Source organism: Cygnus atratus, chromosome 14, assembly GCF_013377495.2.
Source record: "Cygnus atratus isolate AKBS03 ecotype Queensland, Australia chromosome 14, CAtr_DNAZoo_HiC_assembly, whole genome shotgun sequence".
NCBI classification, from domain to species: domain Eukaryota; kingdom Metazoa; phylum Chordata; class Aves; order Anseriformes; family Anatidae; genus Cygnus; species Cygnus atratus.
The window spans coordinates 1,868,578-1,881,205 of NC_066375.1; the positions used below are offsets into that span (position 1 = coordinate 1,868,578).

At 44.9% G+C, this 12,628-nt stretch overlaps 1 protein-coding gene across 2 annotated transcripts in view; it reads right to left on the reverse strand.

Annotated features, from left to right (window-relative positions):
• LOC118254940 (solute carrier family 22 member 5-like) overlaps positions 1–12,534 on the reverse strand; it is a 29,246-nt gene extending 16,712 nt beyond the window's left edge. Inside the window, exons 1-4 of one of the 2 annotated variants that reach the window (XR_004780814.2) lie at positions 12,015–12,534; positions 3,179–3,282; positions 1,772–1,926; positions 377–548 (exon numbers count right to left, since the gene is read on the reverse strand). Coding sequence is in view for 1 of the 2 variants with exons in the window: in XM_035560739.2 (XP_035416632.1) it covers positions 377–548; positions 1,772–1,926; positions 3,179–3,282; positions 12,015–12,407 (824 nt within the window). In the remaining variant the exon portion in view is untranslated. The remainder of the gene's footprint in view (positions 1–376; positions 549–1,771; positions 1,927–3,178; positions 3,283–12,014) is intronic. The other variant, XM_035560739.2, reaches the window with a different exon arrangement.
• Positions 12,535–12,628: the final 94 nt, after the last annotated feature.

A 12,628-nucleotide genomic window follows, 5' to 3' on the forward strand; every position in this document is an offset into this window, starting at 1 on the left:
CCATACCATTGCCCAGCTTCCCAAAATAACTGTTTTTCTTGCTGCTCTTAGTCCAGGCCTACTCTTAAAGTTCACTGATTTTGGCTGATGCAGGAGGATGAGTTTTTGCCCTTTTTTTTCCCCTCCCTCCTTTCAATATGGAATCACTTCATTTTCTAGAAGCCTACAGAAAATGAAGACTATTTTTTTCAGACATGAGTCAGAGATCAATGCTGCAGACTTGTGGCTAATACACTGGGTAAAGTAAAAGGCTACAGCCACTTTTCACCTGCCCACTCCTGAATTTCATTGGTAAAGGTTGGCTGGCATCAGGATCTTAAAAATCTGCTGGCAAAGCCTTCTACAGACTAATGTCTTGTAGCTTCTTTCTACTCACCACCAGAGTGGGATGCAGAGCAGCCCAGGTAAAGTAAGCGCCAGCAGCAGCATCCGCCAGTCTCTGATGAAGTAAGCAAACAGTGGCAGCAACATGTAGCCAAATGCGTAAAATATGCAAACACCTAGTGTGCAGAATAGCACACGGATTGATTTGCCAAGAATTTCTGTGCCTGTTCAAAACAAAAGAATGAAGATTAGTGTTTTAACTTAATAGCAACCAGATATCTTACAAAAATACCTTAATAACTGGCTTTGAAATATACTACACTGGGTAGTTACAGCATATACAACTTTGCCTTCCAATATTTGAGGCACTCCAGATCTGTTTCATGTCATGATCCTGCATAAACCCAAGTAGTTACAAGTACAAAAGGAAGAGAATCAGGCTATAACTGTATTTCTTTATGTAGAAAGAAATACAGAAGTGTTAGCTACATGTTCTTAGAATCTCCCATTTTACTTGAGGAGCTAAAACCACCAGATATACTACAAAACAATTTTCTACATTTTTCCTAAATTAGGTTCTGACCTGTATTACCTTCTGAAATTCTCTTTTCTCTTGCAGCTGAAAAACTCAAATCTTTAGGAGTACGCGTATGGTACATAAAAAGGGCCAGGCTACTGGCAGTAGAACTAAATGCACTAACAGAGGGTCAATGCTTTCCTTTAAGAACACCTTGGGATCTGCAAATCAAGAGACTTCTAAAGAGATTATCTTTGCCGTTTCTGCAGAAATCAAAGAAGATTACATGAACTGCAGCAGAATGCACGCGTTGATGTTAGCTAAACACTGTTTTCACAGCTGTGCTGGCCTTTTCTAGCCCAAAAGGAATTTCTTGCCAACATCTGGTACTCTGGACAGTGATTGGTATTACTTCCAGTGACTTCATTTTATTTTTTTTTTGAAATCTCAGATTCATAAGGTAATTCACATTCCCATCTGATCAAATATGACCTTAGTTAAATTGAAAGCCAATGAAGTAAGAATCATTATGCCTTTTAATTTTTACCACAGGATGTTTTAGGGAAACAGCACTTTCTTTTACAAATTTGTACATCAAATACACATTTAGGTCCCATAAAGGGCAACACAAATCCCTGAAAAATGACATCTTACACATCTTATCTCTCCAGCTAGAAGACAGATGTTGTTTCAAACAACCAATTTCTGGTTTTTGCCTTTTTAGTAAGGTAAGCCACAGAATTAATTTAGATTGCACTTCTATCAACTGGAAACTTCCAAAGAGAGCACGAGTTATCCATGCGTGGTGAGAACACAATCTTAATAACAGTGTTGCCTGGCAAACCAAGCCAACACTAAGCCAGTATAAAAAGGAGCAGGGAAGTGCGTAGGACTAAAGACCGCATACTGTGCCCAGCAGGGCTTTCATACCGAGAACAAACGCTGCCACGTAGTTAGATATCTGTCCCATGCCGACCAGCAAAAAGAACACTGAAAACATCTCCCAGCTGGTAGAGAAGACCTGTATGAAGCTGAAGCCAGTCTGCATTGCCATAGTTGCAAACAGCACATTCTTCCTGCCAAACCTTCCATGGATTTAAAGGAAAACAAAAACCAAAAACATCATTATACAACAGCATGAAATACACCTTCAGAAAGAGAAAGATACTATTACTCATTTGTATATCTGGGGAGATACAAGACATCTGCAAAAAAAGCAAAGTTTGGGAAATATAACGCATGCATAACTATCCTAAATACATTAAGATATCCACTGGCCAAGAAAAAAATAATATTCCTATGGCCACAAGAGAAGTCATCTTGAGGTATGTGCTGGAACGCTATTCCTTCCTTTGGGACAGGATGAGTAGGAAGACAAATCACCGGGAGCAAAATTATTTAAAATGCAAGAGCAGTAATAGATGCTCCTCCTCTGAGCAGCACAGATCAGCATGTTACAAAAAGAAAAAAGAAAATGTCTGAAAGAGGTAAAACTCAGGTTTGTTAGATGCTACTATCAGTAAGTGGTAAAAAAAAAAAGCTTGGTAAAAAAAGCAACCTAATTTAAGGGCGCTTAGCAGTTCTATTGATGGACTGAGGCACTATGTAAGAGGGAAAAGAAAACGGAATGGATGCTACAAAACTGGGAGCGTGGGGATTACGTTTCCAACAAACGGAAACTCTACAAGTAAATTGACAAATCAGAGGACCACATATTGTTACATCATACATCTGATGTACTGCACAGCAGATCTCAGGGTGATAACCAGGAAAAAAAAACCCACACACAAAAAAACCCACCATCTGCACCACAGAAATTTTCGGCACCTCCCATTCTTTAAAGTCTGCTGGAGCACAGCCGAGCAGCAGTTGCGCTTTCCAGCTTCCACATACACAGCTCACTGGACTCAGACATTGCATCTGAAGAAGTGAAGCTCTAAGTGTTGATAAACAGAATTTTAAATTTGACCTCAGAACGAGGAAGACAAGCCTCAGGAATCTCCCTGAACATGGTCCGAAGTAATTAGAAGAGAACATTACGGATTTTTCCGTATGAAACTTATCTCCTGCATCCGTTTTCTGGCATAAAAACAGTTTGCCGCAGAAGTGATTTCTCTGAAAAAATAATCAGGTAAAGGTAACACCCGCTAACAATCCTTGTAATGTTCTGGTCTAAGGTAAGACATTTACTCCACACACCGAGTGCACTCGGATGGGACAGTCACAGAATTAAGACGTGTTAGTAGTCGCAGAGAGACACTTAGAGCAAACTTCACATACAAGAACTGCTTGCAAAACAGCATCAAGGAGCCAGTGATTTTGGTGTATATACTTTACTTGTCTGAGAGTTGTCCCGATATGAAAGATCCGAGCAGGACACCCACAAAAAACAAGGAGGTACTCAGGGGTCCCTTCCAGTCGTTGTCACACACGAGATTCCACTGCAAGGAAAGAGAACATGAAAGTCTTCCAATGAACAGGAATCCCCCCTCTCCTTCCACGTACGGCTAAGCCCAGATGAAAATGTATCCTTTGAAAAGAAAGCCTCCACAAAAGAAACGAGCAGCCAACCTACGGAACAGATTTAGCTCTATAAAAACGTGAGTTTTGGGCATGATCACTCATACACATATACGTAACTAACAGTTTCCTCATGCACTCGATTCAGCTTGCCTTCAAAGGCCCTGCAGCCCCTCAAGCAGCTTTTTGAGAACAGACTCAAAGCTTTAGTTCCCTGCTTACGGTAAAGTCTTCTGTTAAAAATTTACGTTTCTAATTTACAAGGAATTGAACTATACAAACAGAAGCACAGGAAAAAATGCCTCCTCCTTTATTATATTTTAATATGGTTTTGAGAGAGACTGGAGATTCACTGCTCGCTGGGGACCTAATTGCAAATTGCGGCTCGTTACGCAGCACGGGTCTGCAGCAGACACCTGCAAAATCCAACATGGTCGGGTTCTTCGGGAAAGCGTCAACTGTAATCTTTAGAATACAAATTGAAATATACACCAAGCAAACTGAGATTTCCAGAATGAAAACAAATCTTGGCAAAAAGAGGAAGAAATAAAGATACCTATTAAATGAAGCCTGCAATAGCTTGCAATCACTTCCCACTTGTCTGACATTTCTGAAACAGCATTCGTGTTGTTTTTGTATCACTGTCAACAGCTATTACTGAAAGAGTCTATCATTTTGTTTGGGTTATTGGGGAAAAAAAGTGTGTAAATATTAGAAGAGAGGACGAAAACAGCAGGGCTGCCTCCTCGTCCCTTACCTCACTGCCGTGCTATGGCTGGAGCAGCTCCCAGAGCTCCCCGTCCTGCTGGCGGGGGGCAGGAGGTGACGCAGCCCCCGGGAGGCCGAGCGCAGGCGTGGGATCCGGAGGCACCCAGCACTTCTGATGTGCGGCCAAACCCTGCCAGCCTCTGTTATTCAAACACCTCCCCCAGGGGCCCTTTCAGCGTTTTAGCGATGGAAATTTTTAGTTTCCAATTTGCACTAAAGATGACAATATTTACAGGTCAATCTGCAGGTCAAGACGAAAATATTTACACTGAGCACAAAACTAATCCCCCTCAGCCCCAGCTTACAAACAATTCAGTACTGGGCATTTCACTCACGGGGTTTTTTGTTTCTTTGTTTTTAAAATCTGTACTGGAGCAGCGCTCAAAGCTTCGATCTGCCCCATAGGAAACCCAGGCTGCTGGGCTCCCAGACCAGCAAGCTGTCTGCAAAGGGCCTGCCACACACCAGACACCACCAGTGTCTGTGTTCGCTTGCCAGCCATATGTTGAATGCCCACAGGAAACAGCTTTTTCCTTCCCTCTTTTAGAGGGATATCTTTCATGCCTCCTTGTCTCCTTATCATTAAGCCTCTGACTGCAGGAATCTCACAAACCCTCAGTTTTTCATAGCTCACCAGACCATAGCGTGCATTTTAGGGCTCCGTAATCACTGCAAATCACTGAATGGACAATGCGGTCTGTCCCTTCGAGATCCCCAGGGCAAAACCCAACCGAACCACCCCTTGTTTCATGGAATAGCATCTAGTTTTGAATTACAACAGAAAGTTTTCCTAGAGATGAATTATCCTCCTTCATAAAGACTTACTCTCACCTGTGTTTGTGCAACTTAAGCTGCCAACCATTAGACTGTCTTAATTATAACCCTTAGAGATAAAGTCTTTGTTTGTGACCTTTGTTTAAGGTCACGGGAGCAAACAGAACACACCTTTTTCCAATTTGTGACTATCTTCAAGGCATTTCTTAACCTCTCCTTTGATAGATCTGACCGTGGTTTTCTTTGTCTTCTATCGGACTTCAGAGTCCTCAACCTCACTCTTGCACTTATTCCCAAAGCCCTTCCAGTTTCACAATGCCTTCTGAAGCACAGGCACTAGCACTCAAAACAGAGGTCCAAGAAGCCCTACCAACATCATCAGCTAGGCATCATTACTGAATTTCCTTTCAGCATCATGGTTTTCTAATATGCCACCAACTTTACACCACCCTTGTAAGGGATTTCACTTACTGGGACGGAAGGGAGCAGCATGAAGCCATCATGGGGGCAGTTCAGGCTGGCTGCTACAAGAAAGTTCCTCACCAATGAAGTGGTCGGGCACTGGGACAGGCTCCCCAGGGCAGCGGTCACGGCACCGACGTGCTGGAATTCCAGAGCATTTGGGCAATGCTCTCAGACACATGGTCTGATTTTGGGGTGGTCCTGTGCGGAGCCAGGAGTTGGACTTGATGACCTGTGTGGGCCCCTTCCAACTCAGGTGTTCTCTGATTCTATAGTTATCAAAATCATATAGACTAAAACCCATAATTAACGTATTTATGATTAAATCTGTATTTATTCACCAAATGCTTCATTCCTTGTAGACTAAAGAAAGTTTGAGCGACTCTCTGATGACTGTTCACAGAGCCTAATCCAGCCAAGAAGCTTTGGCAAAGCAAATCTAGGCCATTGGAAATATGCAGCAAATGATCATTATCAAATTTATACAGAAGAGAGGTTCCTGTGGTTACCGTGTCTTCACACGACGTTTATTAGGAAATCAAACACCACTCCCAGCAGGCATCCTGCAGTAGCAGACTCGCCTACTCGCAAAGAATCCCCTTTCCACCAGCCACAGGAACCAGACATCCTTTTCAGTAACAGAACTGAAGTCGAACTAGCCAAACAGTCAGCCCGGTGATTTATAGTGTATCATTACTAAATAAGTCATTATTTCCCCGCTGATCACTCCGTGCCTGTGAATTAGCCGTCTCCTTTCACCCGTCCTCCGCTCTGTACTTTGGCACCCAGGTTGCACAACACTTGGCTTTCCAGACACTGGCATGTTTGTGCCCGGTAACAAACATTTTCTTATGACCGCTGAGGCAGAGACATTGCTTGGAAAAGTTCATGGTTATAAAATGCCACACTGCCCTGCCAGAAGCTTCTTGCGTCGGCAGGTGGAAACATACTGGTCCTTAGAACGCTACTCTGATTACCATCTTGTTTTTCTGTGTCTCTATTAACACAATTTTAGGAGCTGTTATGCTGAAGAGCACTTGAACCAGGCACCAAAGCAAACTTCAATATTAAGTTTCCAAGGGAAAACTACCTTGGTTGTGCAATACCGCTTATTTATAGCCATGAACTCCACGTGCACAACCACTGAAACAGACATTAAGGTCTGTAACCTCTCGCCCCCGCTGGTAAACGTAGGCTGAAGAGCTTGGCTTTTCAGCGCCTCGCCAAACAGATCTGTTTGTCTGTGATGGTGGCACCGATCTCCCAGAGCCACTCTGCAAGCACGCCCTCCCCTGAGCTGCACATTGCCCAAGAAGTCACCGAAGCATCACTGCTAGGAGGCCAGCACCGCTCGGAGCAAGCATCCCGAGTAGTTACTGATTGAATCCTGCCGCTGGCAGAGCTGCGTGAGCACAGTACACTGTGACCCAGTGCTCTAAAATCACGTGCTAGTTTCATTTCTTTGTCTTCGAGTGAGCCTGCTAGATAGCACGGCCTTTGTCCCAGTAAATAAGATAAGGCTGACCTCAGCAAGGTATTGTGGCTCCAAACAGGAGAAAACCCCATTTCAGCCCTGCTTCAAACAGCACCTACTGACACCGCAAAGCACCAAGCTCCTGAACACTGGTACCCAACGCTCGTGCCGTGACACAGAACTTTCTCACCGCCTTTTTTTTTTTTTTTTAAATAACTTTGGAAGAGGTCATCCTCTGGTGCAGTTTAAAACTATCTTCTCACCCAAGCTGCCTGCAGGTCCTTTGGCTGGGGTGTAACTACTTCCTGAAATGTTTGTCAGGTCAGGGCCATCCTTCATCTGCAGCCTCACGCCCAGCAGCAGTAACTGCTTACACGTTGGGATCTACAGCAATCGCAATGAAATTCAGACTACTCCATGATGAAATTTGATCTTTTTAAAGCTGAATATTGTTGTACAGTCTTCTGCAAAGTGAAAAATAAAGGTACCAAACTAAAATTGCCAGGCAAGTTTAGGCAGATGCCACAAGTCCAGCTGATGATATTGCCTCATCCCAAGCAAAAAGCATACTTCTAAATTCTCTAGGCACTGCAAAACCTCCAGGAGGCAGACTACTATTTTTATTTTTTTTTTTTCTGCACGCAGGCTCTGCATCCATTGTGCTAGCAGAATACCACGCGCCCTGAAAGGAGAGCTGGCCTTTGATGAATTACTAGCACTGAACCCCGCACTGGCTCCTATCCACACACTGATGCAGACCCCTTATCCCACATAACTTTCACTGCAATTTTGTTATCTTTTCCAACCTGCTATAACAGGAACTAACCAAACTCTAACTGTTAATGACAAGGTGCCAATCATATTTAAGCATAAAATTTGCCCAGTATTTGTAATGCTCTAGAATGTGGAAACTGCAAGCCTAATTACAGGGAAGCTCTACAGAGCATCAGAAGTTCTTGCAATGCAGCATCACAGCAAGCAAATGCATACTGCCACCAAATACATGCTGCTACCAAACACATTTGGAAAGTTACGGAAGTAATTGTGAGGTCAACAATATAATTTGGGACCACAGTGGAAAAAAAAGCATGTTTCTCGATGTAAAGAGAACTGTTCCACTGCAGGAGCACCTGTACTTTCCTGATACCAGTCCTAGAACCCTACACAAAGAAGGACTACAGCAAATACTAAAAACTTCGAAAGCCTTACACAGATACACCTGTTATATAAGGAAAAGCCTTACAGGAAGAGGAATTTTCACAGCTACAGTGCATTGTGTCCTCTTAATCCTCTCTCTGCCTTTTTATTTAAAAAAAAAAAAAGGCAAGAAAAACTTCTGTTGCTGAGAAGAGCACGCATGATTGAAAAAAGAAGTGGGGCAGTCTCGTGTGCTAATATTTGCTTTTTAAAAATCAACATGTTAGCAAGAATTCTTGAAGCTAATCCAACATAGCATGCTCTCTCCTACCAGTTGCTTCTCTCTGTAAATCAAGGCAGGTTCTTAAAAAAATAAAAATAAACAAATCCCAGTCTCACAACTGAGCACTTAAAACCACTGATGCAGAATCTGGTCTTGTTTATTCTCATATAAATATTCTCCACTTAGTTGAGAGCTATGGGCATTATTAAACACCCTTTCCTCTGAAAATGCATTTGTATATTCCAAATACTTAGAGGTTCTAGATATTCTATCACAGATTTTAATCTCTAAACAGAAGTTTGCATCTACAAAATATTCCTTATGCTCAATTTCTCCTCGTGTAATTCTTTTTGAGTTTTATAGCGGTAAACTGAGAAACGAGCTGATTTTTAGTCCAAAATTAAAGACAAAATAGGAACATTATCCCATAATTAATTCCCTATGGTACCTCTACATTAGCATTGTTTCAATTTTAATTATATGAACTACAAGACTATCATACTGTAGAAACACTAACCCTGTAAAAACGTTCTGAGGCTAGAAATGTTTATGAGTACAATTCTGAAGAGTCCTGTGTTACGTGCTTCTTAAATTATACCATGAAAACCTCAGCATTTTTAAAGTACATTTATCAGCCATTCGTTTTCACTTCTGAGCTGAAAACTATACATTTTTCTTTCTTCCGATGACTATTAATACTAAGATTTTGCACCTACTAATCAGTTAAAGTCTCAGCTTTTTAGTTAGTGCTTAGCTCTGACACTCACAGCTGTGCCAGCCCATAGCTATCAATAGTAACTTCAGCCAGAAGAATATTCAGATATTACCCTACAGCAAAAAAAGGGTCCTTCTACTGCTTTTAACAGATGAAAAATAATGGAAGTCCTGATGTGACTTCTTGTCTCTGAGGCCACTGCACTAACACGATTGGAGACGTCAGCCAGAGCCAAACCTGGACGACATGGGCTTGATTTATGCTTCAGCTGCTGGCTCCCCTATTAGAAAAGCTTGTGGAAATCAAAGTTTCTATCACAAGCCTGCGCTTTTATTTTGGGTAACACAGCCCTCCTTGTCTCCCAGCAAAAAGGGAACATCAGAACCTCGTCAAACAGCTGTACTACGGGGCCCATTTGTGTCATTCCAGCTGTCACCACCGCAGCCTCCCCTTGTTTCCTGCAGGTCTGGAGCAGCTTCAGGGCAAGGGTCTGACAGCCACCTCGGTGTAAAGGTAACGGAACACTCAGGGCCCTAAGATCTGCATGGGAACTTTCTCTGTATGTTCTTACAGGACCCAGAGCTCCAGCAGTACACCAGGCCTCAGGGTGCTTCAGTAATTCCCAGAGTAAGCATCCTTCCTCTGAAAAAAAATGAAACGTGTTAACACTGCAAGAGGCATAAAACATGCAACTCTGGAATACAAAAGGATGCTTGCATTGAACTGATTTCAATTTGATAAACAATCATGCTTCTATAATTAAAAAAAATGAAGATGTGTACACAAAACTCAGCATCTTTTTAAGTTTCAGTCTGTAAGAATCACTCCCATACTTCGGTATGTAAGAATACTCCCAAAACTATAATGTTTTACTTGCTGTATCATCTAACATATCCTCATTATATCATCTCTTTCTAGTCTACTAGTGCTCAAATTCACTGCCCACTTCTGTTTCCAGTTATTCAATACAAGACCCCAACCAGACACTAAGCTTTCATAGACATGACTGGAAGTTAGCCTTTTCCCTTAATTACCCCAGTTTATATATCTTTCAGTCCCATATATAAACTTTTATTGTGACTACATTCTTTTTTTATGGGACTTAGGGAGGAATAAGAATGACACAGATGGTCACTCCGACTAAAGAAAAACTTTTCATATCCCTCAAGCCACAGTATCTCAAGAAGTAAAAGATGAATAGGGATTTTGTTCCTGGTTGAATACTCCAGACTAGCTAATGGCATTCTGCTGTTAGTCTGCTTGAAAAAAAGAAAGTTCCCCCTCAACTGAAGAGCGGACTGAATGTGTTAAGTCTTCCTTCAAAAGCAGAAACGTAACTGAGGGCTTTCTCTAGAGTCACGAGAGATTTGTGCAAAAACCTTTCGTAAAAAAAATTCCCCCTTCCCCCTCCCACTGTCAGCTACAGAAATCTGGGACAAAGGTCCTCATGATTATTCAACAAGTTAGAGATATGCAACTAAAGACAGGATTAGTGAATCATAAAAGCAGCAGCACCAAGCCAACAAATTAAACAAGTTTAACGCTGAAAACCTGCAAGTATGTGAAAGGCCACGGCTCTTGCAAAACTGGCTCAGAAACATTAATATTAAAGAGAAAAAATACGGCCTTGGTGCACAATGCCTGGGCAGCCAAACATCACCTCCCCCAGACGCAGAACATCTGCCAAACTGTACAGCCACCGGGCGAGAGCTGCTGCAGAGCCTCACCGAAATGTTAGCAGCTTCTGCTCCCTACATCATGAAGCTGCTGGAGGATACTCTGAGAGTTCGGATGTTGTAACTCACACCCAGTCAAAGCTCAGTGAAGAAGCTGGAGAGACACAAAGCACTGACAAAATACGCCTCAGCCAGGCCAACCCCTCTATTAGGGCACTCAGGACAAAGCCAGTATGTTCGCCTGTAAATTGCCTAACTCTAGAAAATGCCAACTGCCTTATGCTGTCTTAAGGGTGCCTCAGCTTTTCACAACCGTACATTTCCCTGATGACCAGGATCTAGAAATCCAGAGCAGTTTTCCTCTTCATGAAAAACGCAATTCTTCAGTAATAGGTGAGGCGATGCCTTGTGCCAGCTGTCAAACGCCACCCAAGTCCCAAGGACCGTGCATGCTCAAGGGAAGTTTTCAACAATTCAGGTTTTGCCCTGTCCTTGCTTCCCCGCGCTAATGTGGTCTCTCTTCCCTCTGCTCCCTTCCTCACCCAGCTTCTCCTCCTGAGGAAGGCTTCTGCGCTCAGATCAGCTCATGGTCATTAAGCACTCAAACATCCATCATCACCGTCCTTGCAAAGCAAGGAATATAGGCCTCTGAGCAGAAAATACAGCTACAGTTCTGTAAAACTTGTTCCCAGCTACAAAGAGGAAATTGGACTGTACAAACGGTTTACAAGCCTTCTGAAAAAAACCACTATCTACATTTTGAAATTCAAGTACTTCCTTGCATCCTAAGTCAGCCAGTGCCTGTGGGTCTCAGTACAGCTTTCCTCTGAAACAAGGACAATCAGCACAGCGTCACTTAGCTCGGTGCCCTGCCTGGAGACCCTGCTGGCGGGACACACCTGGGCCGGTCAGGATCCGGCCCATTCCCGGCAGGGGAGCGGGGACACGAGGGCAGCGGGCAGGTGCAGCACTGGCACACGGCAAAGTTCAGGTCCTCTCAGACACGGCATCAAAGCAGCACCTTGCTGCATCCCACTGTTGTGCCCTGCACAACTCAGGATGACTCGTACTGCCTTATTTTTTTTAAAAAGAAAAAAAAAATTGATGTCATGAGTTCGAAGAGACATCTTTGAACCACCAAGCCCGTTGTTGCTGGGTTGACCTGTCCTCCCTACGGTATACATGCTGATATCAGATGAAAATAATTAAGCAGTCGATGCACACACACTACACCGGTTAAGACACAGCATCCGGAGGCTACTTGTGCAACTGGAAGCTGACAGAACAGACCAGCTTAGGCGTCCCACCGCGCCGGGAGCCCCCGGAGGAGCCGTCCCCGGCCCCCGGCCCCCCCGGCGGCGCACCTCGGTGACGATGGTGGAGCGGTAGACGTCTCGGCTGTACTCCCAGCCGTCCAGGCACGGCTCCTGCTCCAGCTCTCCCAGCTCCACGTCGGAGCCGGGCCGCAGCCCCAGCGCCGAGAAGCTGGCGAGCGCGGCCAGGCGGTAGCGGCGGCAGCGGCTCGGCTCCGCCCGGCCGCCGCGCAGCTCCAGCGGGATGCTGGCGTTCAGCCACTCGCCGCTCAGGTTGGCGCCGCGGGGCACGGCGCACCGGTGCGCGGGGGTGCCGGCTAAGAAGACGATGGAGAGGCCGTTGAAGCCGTTGGGGACGATGCTGGCGCTGAGCAGGAAGAAGACGAGGCGCTGGAAGCGGCCCCACTCGCCCAGGAAGGCGGACACCTCCTCGTAGTCCCGCATGGCGCCGCCGAGCTACAGCCGCCGCTGCTACCCGCGGCACCGTCTGGCACGGGCAGGAAGCGGCCGGCCCCGGCCCGCCGAACGCCGAGCCATGGGCCGGGCCTCGCCGCCGGGGGTGGGGTTTGCAGGCGGAGGGCCCGCAGGTGGGGCCGGGCCGGGTCGGGCCTCGGCGGCAGCGCCCGGCCCCCCTCAGCCCGGCCCAGCCCGGTGCGGCCCGGCGG